General features: G+C 40.8%; 1 protein-coding gene across 4 annotated transcripts in view; it reads right to left on the bottom strand.

Moving 5' to 3' along the window:
- Positions 1 to 14,533, bottom strand: part of MYT1L (myelin transcription factor 1 like) — a 529,823-nt gene that overhangs the window by 110,315 nt on the left and 404,975 nt on the right. For all 4 annotated transcript variants that reach the window (XM_049902577.1, XM_049902576.1, XM_049902575.1 and 1 more), the window contains exons 13-15: positions 14,061 to 14,272; positions 4,620 to 4,870; positions 2,055 to 2,291 (exon numbers count right to left, since the gene is read on the bottom strand). In XM_049902577.1, coding sequence (XP_049758534.1) covers positions 2,055 to 2,291; positions 4,620 to 4,870; positions 14,061 to 14,272 — 700 coding nt within the window. The remainder of the gene's footprint in view (positions 1 to 2,054; positions 2,292 to 4,619; positions 4,871 to 14,060; positions 14,273 to 14,533) is intronic.

The following is a 14,533-nucleotide window of genomic DNA, read 5'->3' on the forward strand; positions in this document are numbered from 1 at the left end:
AGATTGCCAGGTCTTTCTTTCATGGTACCCCTGAGTGGGTGTGAGCCACCAACCTTCAGGCTAGCGGTCATGGAAAACCATTTGAGTCATCTAGTGACCTTTTATGTTCAATATTACTTTGGAGCTAATCATGACATGGGGTCCCTGGGTGGCACAAAAGGATACGCACTCGATCGCTAGACAAAAGGCTGGTGGTTTGAACCCACCTAGAGGCACCTTGGAATACAGGCCTAGCAATCTTCTTCCTAAAGGTCACAGCCTTGAAAACCCTACAGAGCAATTCTACTCTGTACACATGGGATCATCGTGGCTGGTAATCCACTCCATAGCAACTAACGACAACATAATCAGGACACTGGACGGGAAAATGGTCAGATAATCAGGGAGACTATTTCAAATTTGGTCTTTCTCTACCCGTGCTCGATACATAGTTGTTGGTAAACTGCTGTCATTGATGATACTTTTATTCCACACGAAGATGAAACTCTATATCTAAAAATATTTTAAAGCTGAGATTTTTCTAATAATTGGTAAGCCTTTTGTGTATATATATATGTATATATACATATGCTTTTAAGACCCAAGGGAATAGAAAACTAATTTTGATGAATATTGAATTTTTTTATTATTCTTATGCAGCATTTTCTTTTTTTTAAGAAAGAAGCTACTTTTGAAAAGGAACTCTGATGGCACAACAGTTAAAGCACTCGACTGCTAACCGAAAGGTTGGTGGTTCGAATCCACCAGCTGCTCCAACCAGAGAAAGATGTAACAGCCTGTTTCTGTAAAGATTACAATCTCGGAAGTCCTATGGGGCAGTTCTACTCTGACCTATAGGGTCACTATGAGTCGGAATCCAGTCCATGGCAGAGGGCTTTTTTTAAGACTACTTTTGAGAATGGTGTCCAATTGCAGAAACAGGGAAATTCCTATAGATGGCAATGTTCAGCAAAAATGTCTCATAAGTACGTGTACCTCGCGCAATTAGGTTTAACTTCTCTGACAGTCAATATGGTGAGAATATTTCTGCTGATTTATAAGGGCTTAATTTTAACTAAAATAAATTTTGTGATTCAGTTATCATGCCTTATTTGGTAGGAGAGAAAAATGTTACAGAATTAAGCTTGCCACTCAGATTCCATTCTCTTTTACACGTCTAGGTACTTAAAACAGCTTGAAGAATAAAGATAATACACTTTGAGATGTAATGGCCTTATGAGCAGATGAATTCCTTGCCACTTCTTACATATAGCTATTGTTTCCTTTTTCCTGCACCCCCTTGTTTCTGTAAGACACTCTTGCTTTGAGGTGGTCTCGCTATTGTATTCAAGAAGAATTTCCATTTTCACTGAATAAAGAAGATGTCATAATTTTCAGAACTGAACACTGGAGAAAAAAGTCAGCCGAATAAAGAATAAAGTATTCTTCATTTCTTTTCTTAGCTTAAAAGGTAGTTAACAACCTAAATTTCAAAATTGTAATGACTTCAAAAATATGTTCTTGACATCATAAGTGTTTCGGTAATATTATAGTTGGTGAAGATTTAGATGACTGAATTGAAATAATTTTTTCAAGCCTGGAGTATACTGTCTTGAATATTTTAAGTTTCTTAAAGAAAAGGCACTGTCCCTAGCTTCAAAGAGCTAGGTAATAAACGGTTGACTTGTTTGCTCTTAAAGTATTTAAAACACTCGCCATTTTCTACCTGCACAGAAAACCCTATATTATAAAAATCTGTCGCCCAGGAAAATGCACTGATACCCTCGCTGTTTATACATGATTGTAGACAGACCCTTTGCGACAACACACAGCTATTAGAAAACAAAATTCATCAGTTAAGATACAGTCAAAATGTTTCACTCAGATCAATGTTTGTCACAAATCTCTTCCGGGTCGACAAAAAATGTTTTTTAGGTCCTGATAAGCTAAGGGTCCTATTTAAAGAGAGAATACATATGGTCTTAAGGTGTGTGCAAATGGGGCTTCCCTTCCGCTGAGGCAGAGCTCTAAAGCTTAGGAGTCTACGAAGTCAGGCATCAAGGAAAAGGACGTACAGTAACCTCTTTGCAGTCATCCTCATCTATCCTTCTGGGTTTCATTTTGGTGTAGTCTACTGGCAAGTCCCAGCAGTCCCCCTCGTTCAGCTGAAAACACCGATTGTTCATCGCTGCCTGTTGTTGGGGGGACATGGGCTCCAAAGGAGTCAAAATGGGGCAACAGCCATCTCGCAGCCTCTGCTTATTCATGCTGAGGTCCAGAGTCCCATTTTCATCCACCTCCATGTCTGGATTCTGTCAAGATAGAGACACACGGTGATGTGGCTTATGCCCGACCCTCTTGTAACCACCATGCTTCTATCTGCCCAGACTGTAATCCTGTCTCCAGCCAATACAGAATTCAAAGGCTGAGTTCCTTACATTCTCATTCAAGCTTCCATAAACATCTAACGTAAGCAGAAAGGGTCTGTTGGTCCATTTATTTTATTCCGTGTTTAGCTGTGAGTATGGTTGGACAATACATCTATTTCTCTATTTCCCTATTAAATACATCTCTGTTTTCAGAAAGTAGCCTAGCCAGAAAAAAACCAAACAAGTACCTAATTTCAATCCCATCCCGGTCCAAATACTTTTTAAGAGATTAGAACCACACATGCGTACAAGCCTGTGAGCACACACACAGGCTTGCCATTTCTCCTTTAGTTCCATTGGTGCTAATAGCTCAAGAGTTAGAGAGGAGAAAAACGAAAGAGATAGAGGGATGAAGGGAGGAGGGAGAAGGCATTAGAACTTACTTTCTAATACAAAGTCCTATGATGAAGAAAATTTTCCATTCTAAGACAGGGAGAAACTCACAGTTCAAGATATCTCTATTACAGTGATTATGGTCTGACCTACTGTAAATTTCAGCAAACCTGCAATTTTAGTTAACTGGTTAAAAAAAAAAAGCAGTACAGGCTGAGTTTTTTTTTTTTTTTAAGTGATGCTTTGAAACATCAAAAATTCTTCCAGGCTTGCCTTTCGGTAAGAAAGAGAGAAGGAAGGACGTGTGGAGGACAGAAAATAAGAAAAATGAAAATATCCCCAACAATCCTCCATTTTTTCCCTGAAGAGTTACATTCTCCTGAAGAAAAATTTGATTTCACCCTGGCATGGATGCCGCTGCCTACACAAACGTCTAGCAGCTCTCTTTCCTTTCCAGGTAACAACAGAAGGAGGCTGCCTCGAATGAAAATCCCATCCTTTGGGCTGTTACCTTGAATAAATTACACAGTATTATTCAGCCTGAACTCTGTCAAAGTGCATTTCTGATTGCAGCTTTGACACTAATTTAAGCTTCATAACGTTGGATTTATTCTCTCAGTCTTAGTTTAATTTTAATAAAGTGAAAAAAAAAAATGGGAAGAGCTTACTGGTTTTTTTTTTCTCTCTCCCTCTAGTCACAGAATCTCTTCCATGCTAGTCTCACATCTTAGCAACCCTGATCACAACGAAAGCTGCATGCTCCTGACGATTCTCCAATATACAGGAATAAAGATATTCATAGAAAAGAAAGCATTTGCAAAACATAAAGTTACTGACCTTTCTCCATTCATATAAATTACACTTATTTCTAACAACTACTGTCAGTGTGGTGAGCTCATGGTGCATGGCCAAGAAGCTTTAGATAAGAGAGAAGGAAAACCTTTGTTTTCTGGAAAAGAGGTGAACATGTCCGCCTGCCTCAGCCTCTGCTCTGAGAACACCCAGTACAGCGGGCTCCCTGGCACTGCCTGGCTCTCCTCCGCCACCTAGCGGCCTCCGCGAGGTAGCGCTCCCCTAGCTCTCTGGCGCATCTTAATGCTGCTGTAAGCGTGGGCAACGAATCAACGGATAAGAAAATGAAAAACATGAAACATTGCATAACGTTTTAGCTTCTATAATTTTTAAAACTAATGAGTGCTAGCTAGGATTGCAGGAAGGATGAGATGTTAGTGTCAAGATCAGATTTTTAATTTTTTTTTTGTTTTGTTTCTCTAGTGCCGGCTAGTATATTGGGAGTGGGGCGAGGGCACACTCACTCCCTGGCATGTTATGTGATAATGGAGCTATTAAATCTTATAAAAATTTAAAGTTCAAGTCATATTACTTCTTTAGTTTGGTTTTCTCTGTGCGGCCATTTGAGACAGGAAGAAAATTGTGGGGTACCCAACGTTTACAGAAGTGATCCGTGATGCTAATTAGGGTTCATTTATACATATTAATCCGAAAGACCTGGCCATTTCTCCTCATTTAGAAAACGAGGACTGGTAAGACCATGGTGCTGTGAAAGGTACTGTAAGCAAACTTGCAGTAATTTTTCAAAAAAAAAAAAAAAAAGGCGTTTATGTAATCACTGAGTCTACAGACTCCAGCAGAGTTTAAATCCTAGGCTCCTATCATTAGCCCTGTATTTTTAAGACGGTCAGTTTGACCTGGCTTGAAGTGACTCAGCATCAGTATTTTTATTTGACTGCATTAAAAAAAGAAAGAAAGAAAAAGGCAAAGCCGTAGCTGGTTCCTGGGGAGAGCCGCCTTGCAGAGCGAGCGCGGCAGCCCGCCCCCGCGACCTCCGCCGGCACCTTCCGCGCCAGGGGCGTTTACCCGGGCCGCGCAGAGGTCCTGGGGCTTGGTGGACAGGTTCTGCGGCATCTCTCGGCAGCGCGTGGACAGGTTGAGGATGGCCGTGGCGGCCATGTGGGCCGCCTCCATGTCATGCGTGTAGTCGAAGCTGCTCTTGCTGCAGGTACTGCTGGCGCTGCTGCCGCCTCCGCAGCTCAGGTTGCTGCTGCTGCTGGGGGCGTAGCTGCTGGTGGTGCTGCTGGTCGGGCTGGGGTTCTTACAGTACCGCTTCGCTGTGGGGGCGCAGGGGGGACGGGGGAAACAGAGAGGAGCAGAGGTGACTCCAGAGGCCGAGCACGCTACGCAAAGGAACCGAGCCAAACCGAAAAGCAGAACAAAACCCACTGCCCTTTTCTGTCGCCCCTCCAGTCTACACCCTAACTTCTAGGTTGTTTTTTCTTCAATTTATTTAATATACACAATATCAGTGGGGGGCGGGGGCGCGGAATCCTAACGATGTCACTGGGTTTATGCATTAAAAAAAATTCATTTTTTTCTTCTCTTTGGTAATTGTGTTTGAATGAGGAGAGGGTTGGGGGCTGGGTGAGGAGGAGGATTCGTGCATACCTAAGGGGCTCACGGCTTTCTCTCCACTCCTAATTGCTGATGAGCTCATTTCATGACTGGGACCTCCGCAGATCTCTCGTCTGGCAAGCGATTGGCTGAGTGGAGGCCAATCAGAGCTCACCGTTGTAATGTGCAGGCGACCCAGATTCGCAAGGCACCTGGGGACCACCTCCTAGGCCTGCTGGATCGGGTGCACTTTGGGAAGCGGGTTTCCAGCCAGACATACCGACCAGACTCATAGGGTCACTGTGAGTCGAAATCGACTCAATGGCAATGGGTTTTTGGTTTAGACAGACCAGAAACTCCTTTCCTTAAGAAAATACTTTTATAATTTTAATAAAGAGCCACTGTAATGAAATAGTGATGGCTGAAGGGGAGAAAACAGCACATACCCACAGGCATAAATAAGCCCAAGACGAATTTTAAACAATGCAGAGTGGCCGTTTGGTGATACTCAGATATGCACGCTACATGCCACATGCGGTAAATCTCTTCATATTTAATAGCCTGTCCATCACCCAGCAACAGGGCTTTACTTACAGGACTCTGGTAGCTTAGTGTTCCTTTCTGAACAGCCCTCGTCACTAACAGCCAACAGGCACTTAAGAGCCAGTGTTATTTTTTTTAGAGCCGTTTAAAAACCTCCTTTAGTACATGGGTGAGAAAATGTTTGGAGCAATGATTTATTATGAGGGGCTCTTTTTTACTGACTTATTATCACTGACGGGATCAGTTAAGTCACAGGATGTTCATTTGTCCAAAGGCCAGATATTGTGTCTTGAATGGGTGGAGTAATTACCTAAAGGTGAGCCTGGGTGGTGTGGGAAGAGCCACCACAAAAATGTCTCCTTCTGCAATGTCCTAAGGCCCTCCATTAGAGAGTCACTCCTTTTATTAAGCATGGCGACCTTGAGTGGTTCTTTCTTTAAAACCCCAAAAATATCTTAAGAGGGGTAGCACACTGCCTCTGGTACCTTATTTCCAAAGCTTTCTTCAGTGGCCAGCATGAGGGTGTGGCCTGAGTGGACCTGATGAGGAGCCAGGGACGGGGGGAGGGAAGTTTTATGAAAAAGAGAAAGGAACTGTTAAATACTAATTTGGACTGGTTTTCAGTTTTGTTTAGGGCCTGTCCTGGTCCTAACTGGCCAAACCCTGGGCTAGATACTTCTGATAGAAACTTCGATTATGGCCATTGTTGAGAGGAGAGGGGGAGGATTTAACATCCTGTCACTGGTCTCGCTGTTTTTGATATTGTCATTAACCGGTTCTACAACTGGAGGCCTCCCACCCTCACCCTTCAGGCAGACTTCTCAGCGGTTTCCCTCCCAAATGGGAAGAAACAAAACAAAACAAGTTTAAACCAAAAAACCTGCTAATACAGCTAAACACAATCATTATAAGAAATATTAAGAAATTACCCCCAAACACTTTATTAAAATACAAATAAAGAAAGAATTAAGCTTTCATTATTGATTAATTTCGATTTTGGCATGAAGAATATGTTTTAATGACCTAAAGAATGAAGCATATAATTTCCACATCATAGTAGCATGACACTTGTAAAGCAGAGGCAGCCACAGGGTTAGCAGAAGTGTGAGGACTGGAGCCCCAGAACCTAGCTGGGCCAACCTCCAATCTCATCTCAGCTCCCTGCCAAAAGCTATAAAGCAAACCATACAAGCAACTAAGCCAGTAACTATTTCATACCCAGTCGCCCTGCATGCACCAGAGGGTCAATCTAACGACAACAACAAAAAAATCCATGATGTACAAGAAGTAAACTGAAACCAAACCCACTGCCTTCTCCGACTCATAGCGACCCTAGAGGACAGAGTAGAACTGCCCCATAGGGTTTCCATAGCTGTAAATCTTTATGGAAGCAGAATGCCACATCCTTCTGCTGCAGTGAGGCTGGTGGGTTTGAACAGCTGGTCTTTTGGTTTGCAGCCGAGCACTTTACCCATTGTGCCATCAGTAACTTGTAGGTCCTGTTACTTCTATTATGTTAACCTAAATTAGCACAACAGTAGGGAATAATTGTTCCACCTGTTGGGGAGTGCAAGCATTGCTGAGACAAGTATCTGACGATATGCATCCTTTCTCTTCTTTGTTAACGCACCTTATGTAAGTAGCAGGAACACCTGGTGATGGAGGTGGGCAGGGGCCGCTCTTTCTGAGCAGCTTCCCTGCAGCCTTTGAGAGCCCACTCCTGCCCACTCTTTAGGTGGGAACCTGATGCAGCTCCTACAAGTGGGCAAAGCTGTGACTTGGGTCACTCCTGCCCAGGCCACTCATGGGGCTAGAGGGGAGCAAACAAGAGGGACGCAAAATAGACCCTTGTGATGTAAACCCCCACCATCATGGCTGCTCCAAATCCATTCAGTGACTCGTTTAGTAAACTCCATAAACCACACTCAGACAGTAGCTGTTAATTTGTAGTTTGTGATACTCTGACATGGTCTACAGTTCATGGCTTTACATCATTTAAAATTCTCTTACAAAAACAGAAGTATAAAAATTGTAGGAAAAATAAAATAATACTTATGAGGGATCTTTTTTTTTTCTTCTTCTTCTGGTGAGAGCTACCTACTGGTTCAGGAAAAATATGTGGTCCTCTTTCCATAGATAAGAAAAATAACATAGTGTGGAAATGAATTTCAGTTTCAAAAAATAAAAAAAAATTAAAGGATCAAAACGTTTCTGCATCACAAATTGTCACACACACACGGGTTGGTTTGGGTTAGAGTAGTTCATCAGTGCCCATAGCCCCAATAAGGAACGATTTACTGTGTGTAGTCGGGATACGAAGAGAGTGCTAGTTACTAAGAGAAAAATTAGGCACTTCCTATTGTGAACGCCTCTCATGGTAATGACCCTTTACATTGGTGTAGCCCTGCACAGTTTATAGGATACTTTCAGATGATTTCATTCAACCATCTCTACCACCCTGTGAGATACTACAAGCTCATTTGGCGATGTAGAAACTAAGATTTAGCAAAGTCAAGATTAAGGTCTACAAAGGGAGGAGCCAGGACTGGAGTCAAGGAAGCCAGGCCTCCTGCCCTGATCCAGCATTCAGTCTGTTAAAAAATACTATCTCCATGTGAAAATGGCGTCTTTAACATCCTTGACGTTGCTGCACTTCTTTCTCTCATCTTGCTTGAATTGCTTTAAATCATCTTAAAGTTGTGGTTCTGTTAGAAAAGGCATGGAAGTAATAGTATGTCTACTCCGACTAAGGTTTGAAGCAGAAGATTCTACTCCTCCTGGGTCAGGTCAGGTAGATATGGTGCCTACTCAGTGTTAGCAAGTGACTCAACTGTCAGGAACTGGTTGATGATTTTATCCATGCAAGTCATTCAAACCATCAATTGTGACAAGACTTTCATAGGTATCCTTCAACGATCCTATTTTTACTTTATTTGAAATTAAAATAAGGATTTCTATACTTTCAATCTCCCAGGAAATGAAGGTCTTTCATCCTAATGATTGTTGCTTATTGGAAATGTTTGCAGAACTATTATTATCAGTAATCATTATGATGGCCACCTCTGAGCATTTCCTCTGGCTCCTGACATTTCTTTCCTGATCTTGTTTGACAGGCATTGCAATTTGACCACTTAAGAGGGGTGGAGGGTGCTGCTCAGCAGCAAGCCCCAAGTGGGGAAGGTGCTCTTCAGGAGGGTACTGCTGTTCTCACCTCTCTTCCCCCAATACTGACAGAGCACTGCTTCCTCAGATTAGAGCAGACTCATAGAGACGGATGCACTATCTTTCTCTTTTGCTAAACAGAGCTATAACCAATCAAATCATTTTTCAATCAATCAGTGGACAAGAATTGGTTAATTTTCTTCTCTGTCCAGCATCTCACTGGAAATCCTGAGAAACAGAATGGCTTTTACTCTAGAGTGCCACACTTGCGTATAATAACAGCAGCAATCTGCTAGATTTTAGACCATGCTGAGAAATACCTTCTCAGTTATTCTCTCCCCTCTACTTCAGGAAAAAGGGAAAACTTTCCAGGATTCGTAGTGGTTAAATACAGCTGTATGCATAAATTAAACAACAACAACAAAAAACTTCCGAACAATAATTCTTATTAACCTACTCTGCTTGTGAGGGTCTTACTAAATGTACGTATTTTATTTTACTACTTCCTTCAACTCCACTTCCTGCAAATAGCACCTCCTTTCGTGAATTAGCATTTTCCTGTCAGGACTAGATAAATGTGTCCTTTCCATCCAAAATTCCTAGGAAAACCAGACAGAAATGAATATAATCAAAAGACATCATCATAAAGTTTTTGCCGTGTGGGACCTGGCTAGCATTTAAGCTTAATTTTTTTTTTTTTTTAATTTGACGCAGCCCTTGACACACCATAATTTATGACACTGACTTTCATTGTTTTTATGTAGGTTCATGTTTGTGCTTGATCTTAAGTACATTAAAATGCAGATGCAAAACCTTACATGGGGGAAAAAAAACTTTCTTGTCAGGTTATCCTTTTAGATTTCCTTTGCGATGCAAATATTTAACTTCTGTGATCTGAATTTTTTTCATATCCAAACAAGGATTCTTGATTTCAACCTCTAACTAAATAGTAATTATCTTTTGTGTGGCTTATATCTGCCTGGTGTGCATCGGCACTTTAGGGTTGAAAAGAATCTTAAGACAAGTCCTCTTGCCCACAAAGAGCTTACAATCTAGTGGAACAGAAGACATTTGCACATGAAATTACTAAAGGACAAGATACAGAGCCACGGTGTGCAGTATAGATAATTACAGAGAAAGGACAGGATGTGGTTCACCAACAATGTTTGTAAAGTAAGTCCAGAGAAGGGCAGCTGAAGCCAGGCTAGACTTTTGTCAGAGAGGACTTAATAAAGGAGATATTTCTGGAAGCAGATGTTGAATGTAGAGAGTGTATGGTTAGGTAAAGAGAAATAGTTTTCCAGCTGGAGAAAAGAACGGTCGATCCCAGAGGTTGGCATCGAGTAGGGCAGATGGGTGGTGGGAAAGGGGAGGTTCTATGTTAGAATAATCAACAAGTGGAAGATGATGGAGGGGAATGACTAGAGAAAGACTGGCTAATGCAGTGAGAAGGGACTGAGGTGATGCCACCTGGACAAAGGTAATGGCAGTAAGATGGGGAGGTTGAGCAAAGCAGAGTGATACTGAATGTGAGGAGCGAAAAGCAGAAAGTCCAAAGATGTTCAAAAATGTTTAATCCTAGAGGATTTAAAAGTTGGGAATAACTATAAGGGAGAGTTGTGGGAGGGAGTTCATTTTGGGGCTGGGAATTTAAACAAATGAAGTGTGATATTTTGCCTGGAGATACGAGTGGAGATGTCTTAGAGCAGGGCTCAGCGAACTTTTTTCGTAGAGGACCAGATAGTCTTTGCAGGCCATATGGTCTCTACCACAACTGCTCACACAACGCTGCTGTTGTAGCTCAAAAGCAGCAGCAGAAAATCTGCAAATGGATGAGAGTGGCAGTGTTCCAGTAAAACTTTATTTATGGACGCTGAAATTTAATTTCTTATAATTTTCATGTGTCACAAAATATACTTTGTCTTTGGATTTTTTCAACGACCCAAAAATGTAAAATCCATTCTAGTTCACCACACAAAATAGGTGGTGAGGTTGGATTTGGTTTTTGCACCATGGTTTTTGACCCTTGTATTAAGCCGAGGAAAAATGTGGGTTTGGAACTCACGTGAGAGGACAGAGTCAGAGATACAGATTTGGGAATCATCAGTTTTTTTTTTTTTTTAAATCTTTCTTCTTCTTAATAATTTCTCATGCATGGATTTCCAAGTCCTAGAGAAGAGTGCCAAACTCCTCAGCATGGCAAATGAAGCAATGCAGTTGGTTCCTTAGAGGTCTCCATAGTTGTCTCCTGTTCTTCTTTCTCAGGCATCTTAATGCTGGCCTCATCCAACCACTGATACTTTCTATGAATCTGTGTTTCCCTGCCTTCGCAGAAATACACTCTCTACTCAAGTTTATGATCCAGTTTCAAATTTACCACTTTTTTAAAAAAAAACTTTGATAATACACTCTCTACTCAAGTTTATGATCCAGTTTCAAATTTACCACTTTTTAAAAAAAAACTTTGATAAAGCTTACGATAATTCCTTCCAGTAGAGTGGGCTCCTTGCTTCACTATACTGTTAGTATGGGTTTCACGGTCTTATATACATATTTTTTTTGGAATCTCTTCTTTGAAGCTTATTATTAAGAAGAAAATAACAGGCAGGTAGATAAATATATAGATTAATCAATAGATTAACTGATTGATAGATAGCAACTGGCTCAGTGTCTGGAAAAATGTAGGTGATTAAATAAACATTTGTTGAGTGTTTTGGTCACAGTTGGTATGATTGAGGTCTGGTATCCAGAGCCTGGAGAGAGGGGTTCCACAGTCTACCTGGTTCTGCAACTGCAGGGGCCTGATCTCCTGTTCCCGAAGCATCATGTTTTCCCTGCCCCAAACAGGCTGATTTCACTCTTTCTTTAAGAGTAATGACTCAATTATTTGGGCACCTGAAGCGAGGTCTTGGGGAAGACCCAAGGTAACTCCAGACACAGTAAGTAGGTAGTATCTACTGCCTGGTGCCCAGGTACAGTAATGATGCCTCTCAGCTCATATCCCACTGATAGTCCTGACCCTGTCAATCTCATTTTTAGTGGGTACTTTTCTTGATGTTTAAAAAATCTGACAGATGAATCTAGTAGAATAGAAATAGAGTTGCATTGATTTTCTTCTCAGTAAGTTGTGGTAAGAATGTTTCTCTTTTTTTCTTGGTCTCCCGAAGCCCTAATATTGAAGTTTTCATTCTGGTTGCTCAATGAATTCTTGTGGCTTAACAGAAAACATTGCTGTGCCTAAGTTTCTGACGAGAGATATTTTGCCAGGGCATGTGAGAATTAATAATGTTGATTAATGTATATTTGTTAAGATCTTTTCAGTTGGCAAAGTTCATCTATACACAGTATTTCAACCAATCTACACAACAAACCTATGAGGTCAGAGGGCAGAAATTATTACTCCCATTTTACTCTTGAGGAAATGAAAACACAAAAAGGTTCCTTTGTCGGATATTGTACAACCTGTAAATGGTAATACTAAGAATAGAACTCAGAAGGTTTGACTCTGAGTCCACTTAAGGGCATGTGGCCATGGAAATGTGCTCTACTGATTACGACTTTATCCAGAAGTCCTCATTTATTCTAAGGTTACAGTCCAATCATAAAAATAAGGTGAAAGAAACAAGGCCCCACACAACAACAAAAACAACAAAACCAACAGGTGGGTAAAAATGAACATCCAATGAAAGTAGGAATAGAATTTCTATAGAATAGGAATTGGAAATCAAAAAGCAGAATCATCAATTATGTAGATGTAATTTCTTTTGATTCTTCATTTGTAATTGAATGAATAAAACTACAATAAAATTTGCAATTGGCAAGTTATTACTACAAAATAAAAAAAATAAAACTGGTTCTTCTCCGTTATAGCCTACAGCCACTCCTTTTATTCCACTTATATCCACGTTCCTATATGTTAAGAATTGACACACACAAGCACAATCAGTATATGATACATCAAAGAAATATAGGCAACAATTAATTGTCATTAAGGTACGAAATAACTTAGAAAAATGTGCAGCCACTGGTATTGAATTGAAAAACGGTTTCAGAATTCCCCAAGCATTAAATGTAAATGAAATTTGTTTTTTGTGTACTATGATTTTAATTAAATAACTTTTTCAAAGAGGAGCACAAAAGTCTTTAAAAACCAACTCCTTTCCTCGCTAGAGAACACCAATATAAGACTTTAAATCATCGAAACATTTACTCCCTAAAATTTGCCAACTAAATCCATACATCCTGGAATCTAAAGCAAAATCATGGTTAGACAGATTAGTAAAATCAAAGAAATACCATCTTCCCACCTAACATTAAACTATTTACCAAGTTAGCTCTATAATGAAATGGTAACTAGTTTACACCATTGATAGTAGACTTAAGAATGGGTAGAAAATAAACTACCCTTTTTCCTGTGAAGCATGTAGTATCATACTTGTTTTACCAATTCTATTTTATTGGTATATTCCATTGTAGCTATGAATGCAGCAAATGAAGTCACTCTGAGGCTCCCTTTTCTCCCCCCTCTCCCCCTAGACAGAGAACCAACACAGGATCCTGACATTGCTGCCATAAAGAGACTTGGTAAAGCAGCAGTTGTCAACTCTTGACTGCACACTGGAATCACCGGTACTCTTTTTTAAAATGACATTGCACAGGGAATACCCCTAGAGATCCTGATTTAATTGGTCTAGGATGCAGCCTGGGCAACAGAATTTTTTAAAATCTCCCCAGGTGAATCTAATGAGCATTCAAGGCCAAGAACACAGAGGTAACACAAAACTTCCCCCAAAAAGTGCCAAGAGCTCAGAAGTTCTCCCACCGGCTCTCCCTTGTATTATCTGTCCTGGTTCCATCCATTTAAAAGTCATTTTTTAAGCTAAGGACACTATCTTACCAATACCATGAAAAACAATGAGCCAATGGCTTCTGTATCTTCACATTCTGCAAGCAGCCAGAATGTGTTTCTTGGGAGGTACTGAGGGAAGAACGTCTTCTTTCCCTGCCTCCCCCTGCACCAGGCTCTCATTTACCCACACTTGTGTGATACTTTAAGCATACGATACTATGCTGTGAATTGGCATTCTTTTGATACCCATCACGTGACCACAGACGCTCAACTAGTTTGTAGGAAATGGATATACACAACAACAACATTATTAACGGCAAACGTGTCTCTCATGTATAAGAGTGTGCACCTCCTACCATCATATCCTTTGGGGGATATATCCCTGGTTTGCACCTTGGGAGCTATGGCTCGCTTGCCATAAGTATGGTTGTCATAACTGTTGTATTCAAACGAAGTCTTGGAATATTTCTCAAGTTCCTTGGCCAAGTTGGAACGAGGAGTGGTTGTGGGGACATTGTTTCTGTAGCCATACTGAGGGATCTCAAGCTGCTTTACAAAGCACATTGGCCTGTGAGTAAAAGAAAACAAACAGTGAGCTTTGTTGTGGCCCTGTGTAAGATTTAAATTAAAGCTAGAACAACACTTCTCAATTGCATTAAGGAATCAGAACCTTTCACTAAAATCATAATTGTATTTCCCTGAGAAAGGACCAAGTGTGTTTTAACTGCATAAAAACCAAAAAACCAAACCCACTGCTGTTGAGTAGATTCCAACTCATAGCGACCCTATAGGACAGGGTAGAATGGCCCAATAGAATTTCTAAGGCTAG

The sequence above is a fragment of the Elephas maximus genome, chromosome 12, assembly GCF_024166365.1.
Source record: "Elephas maximus indicus isolate mEleMax1 chromosome 12, mEleMax1 primary haplotype, whole genome shotgun sequence".
Classification (NCBI taxonomy): domain Eukaryota; kingdom Metazoa; phylum Chordata; class Mammalia; order Proboscidea; family Elephantidae; genus Elephas; species Elephas maximus.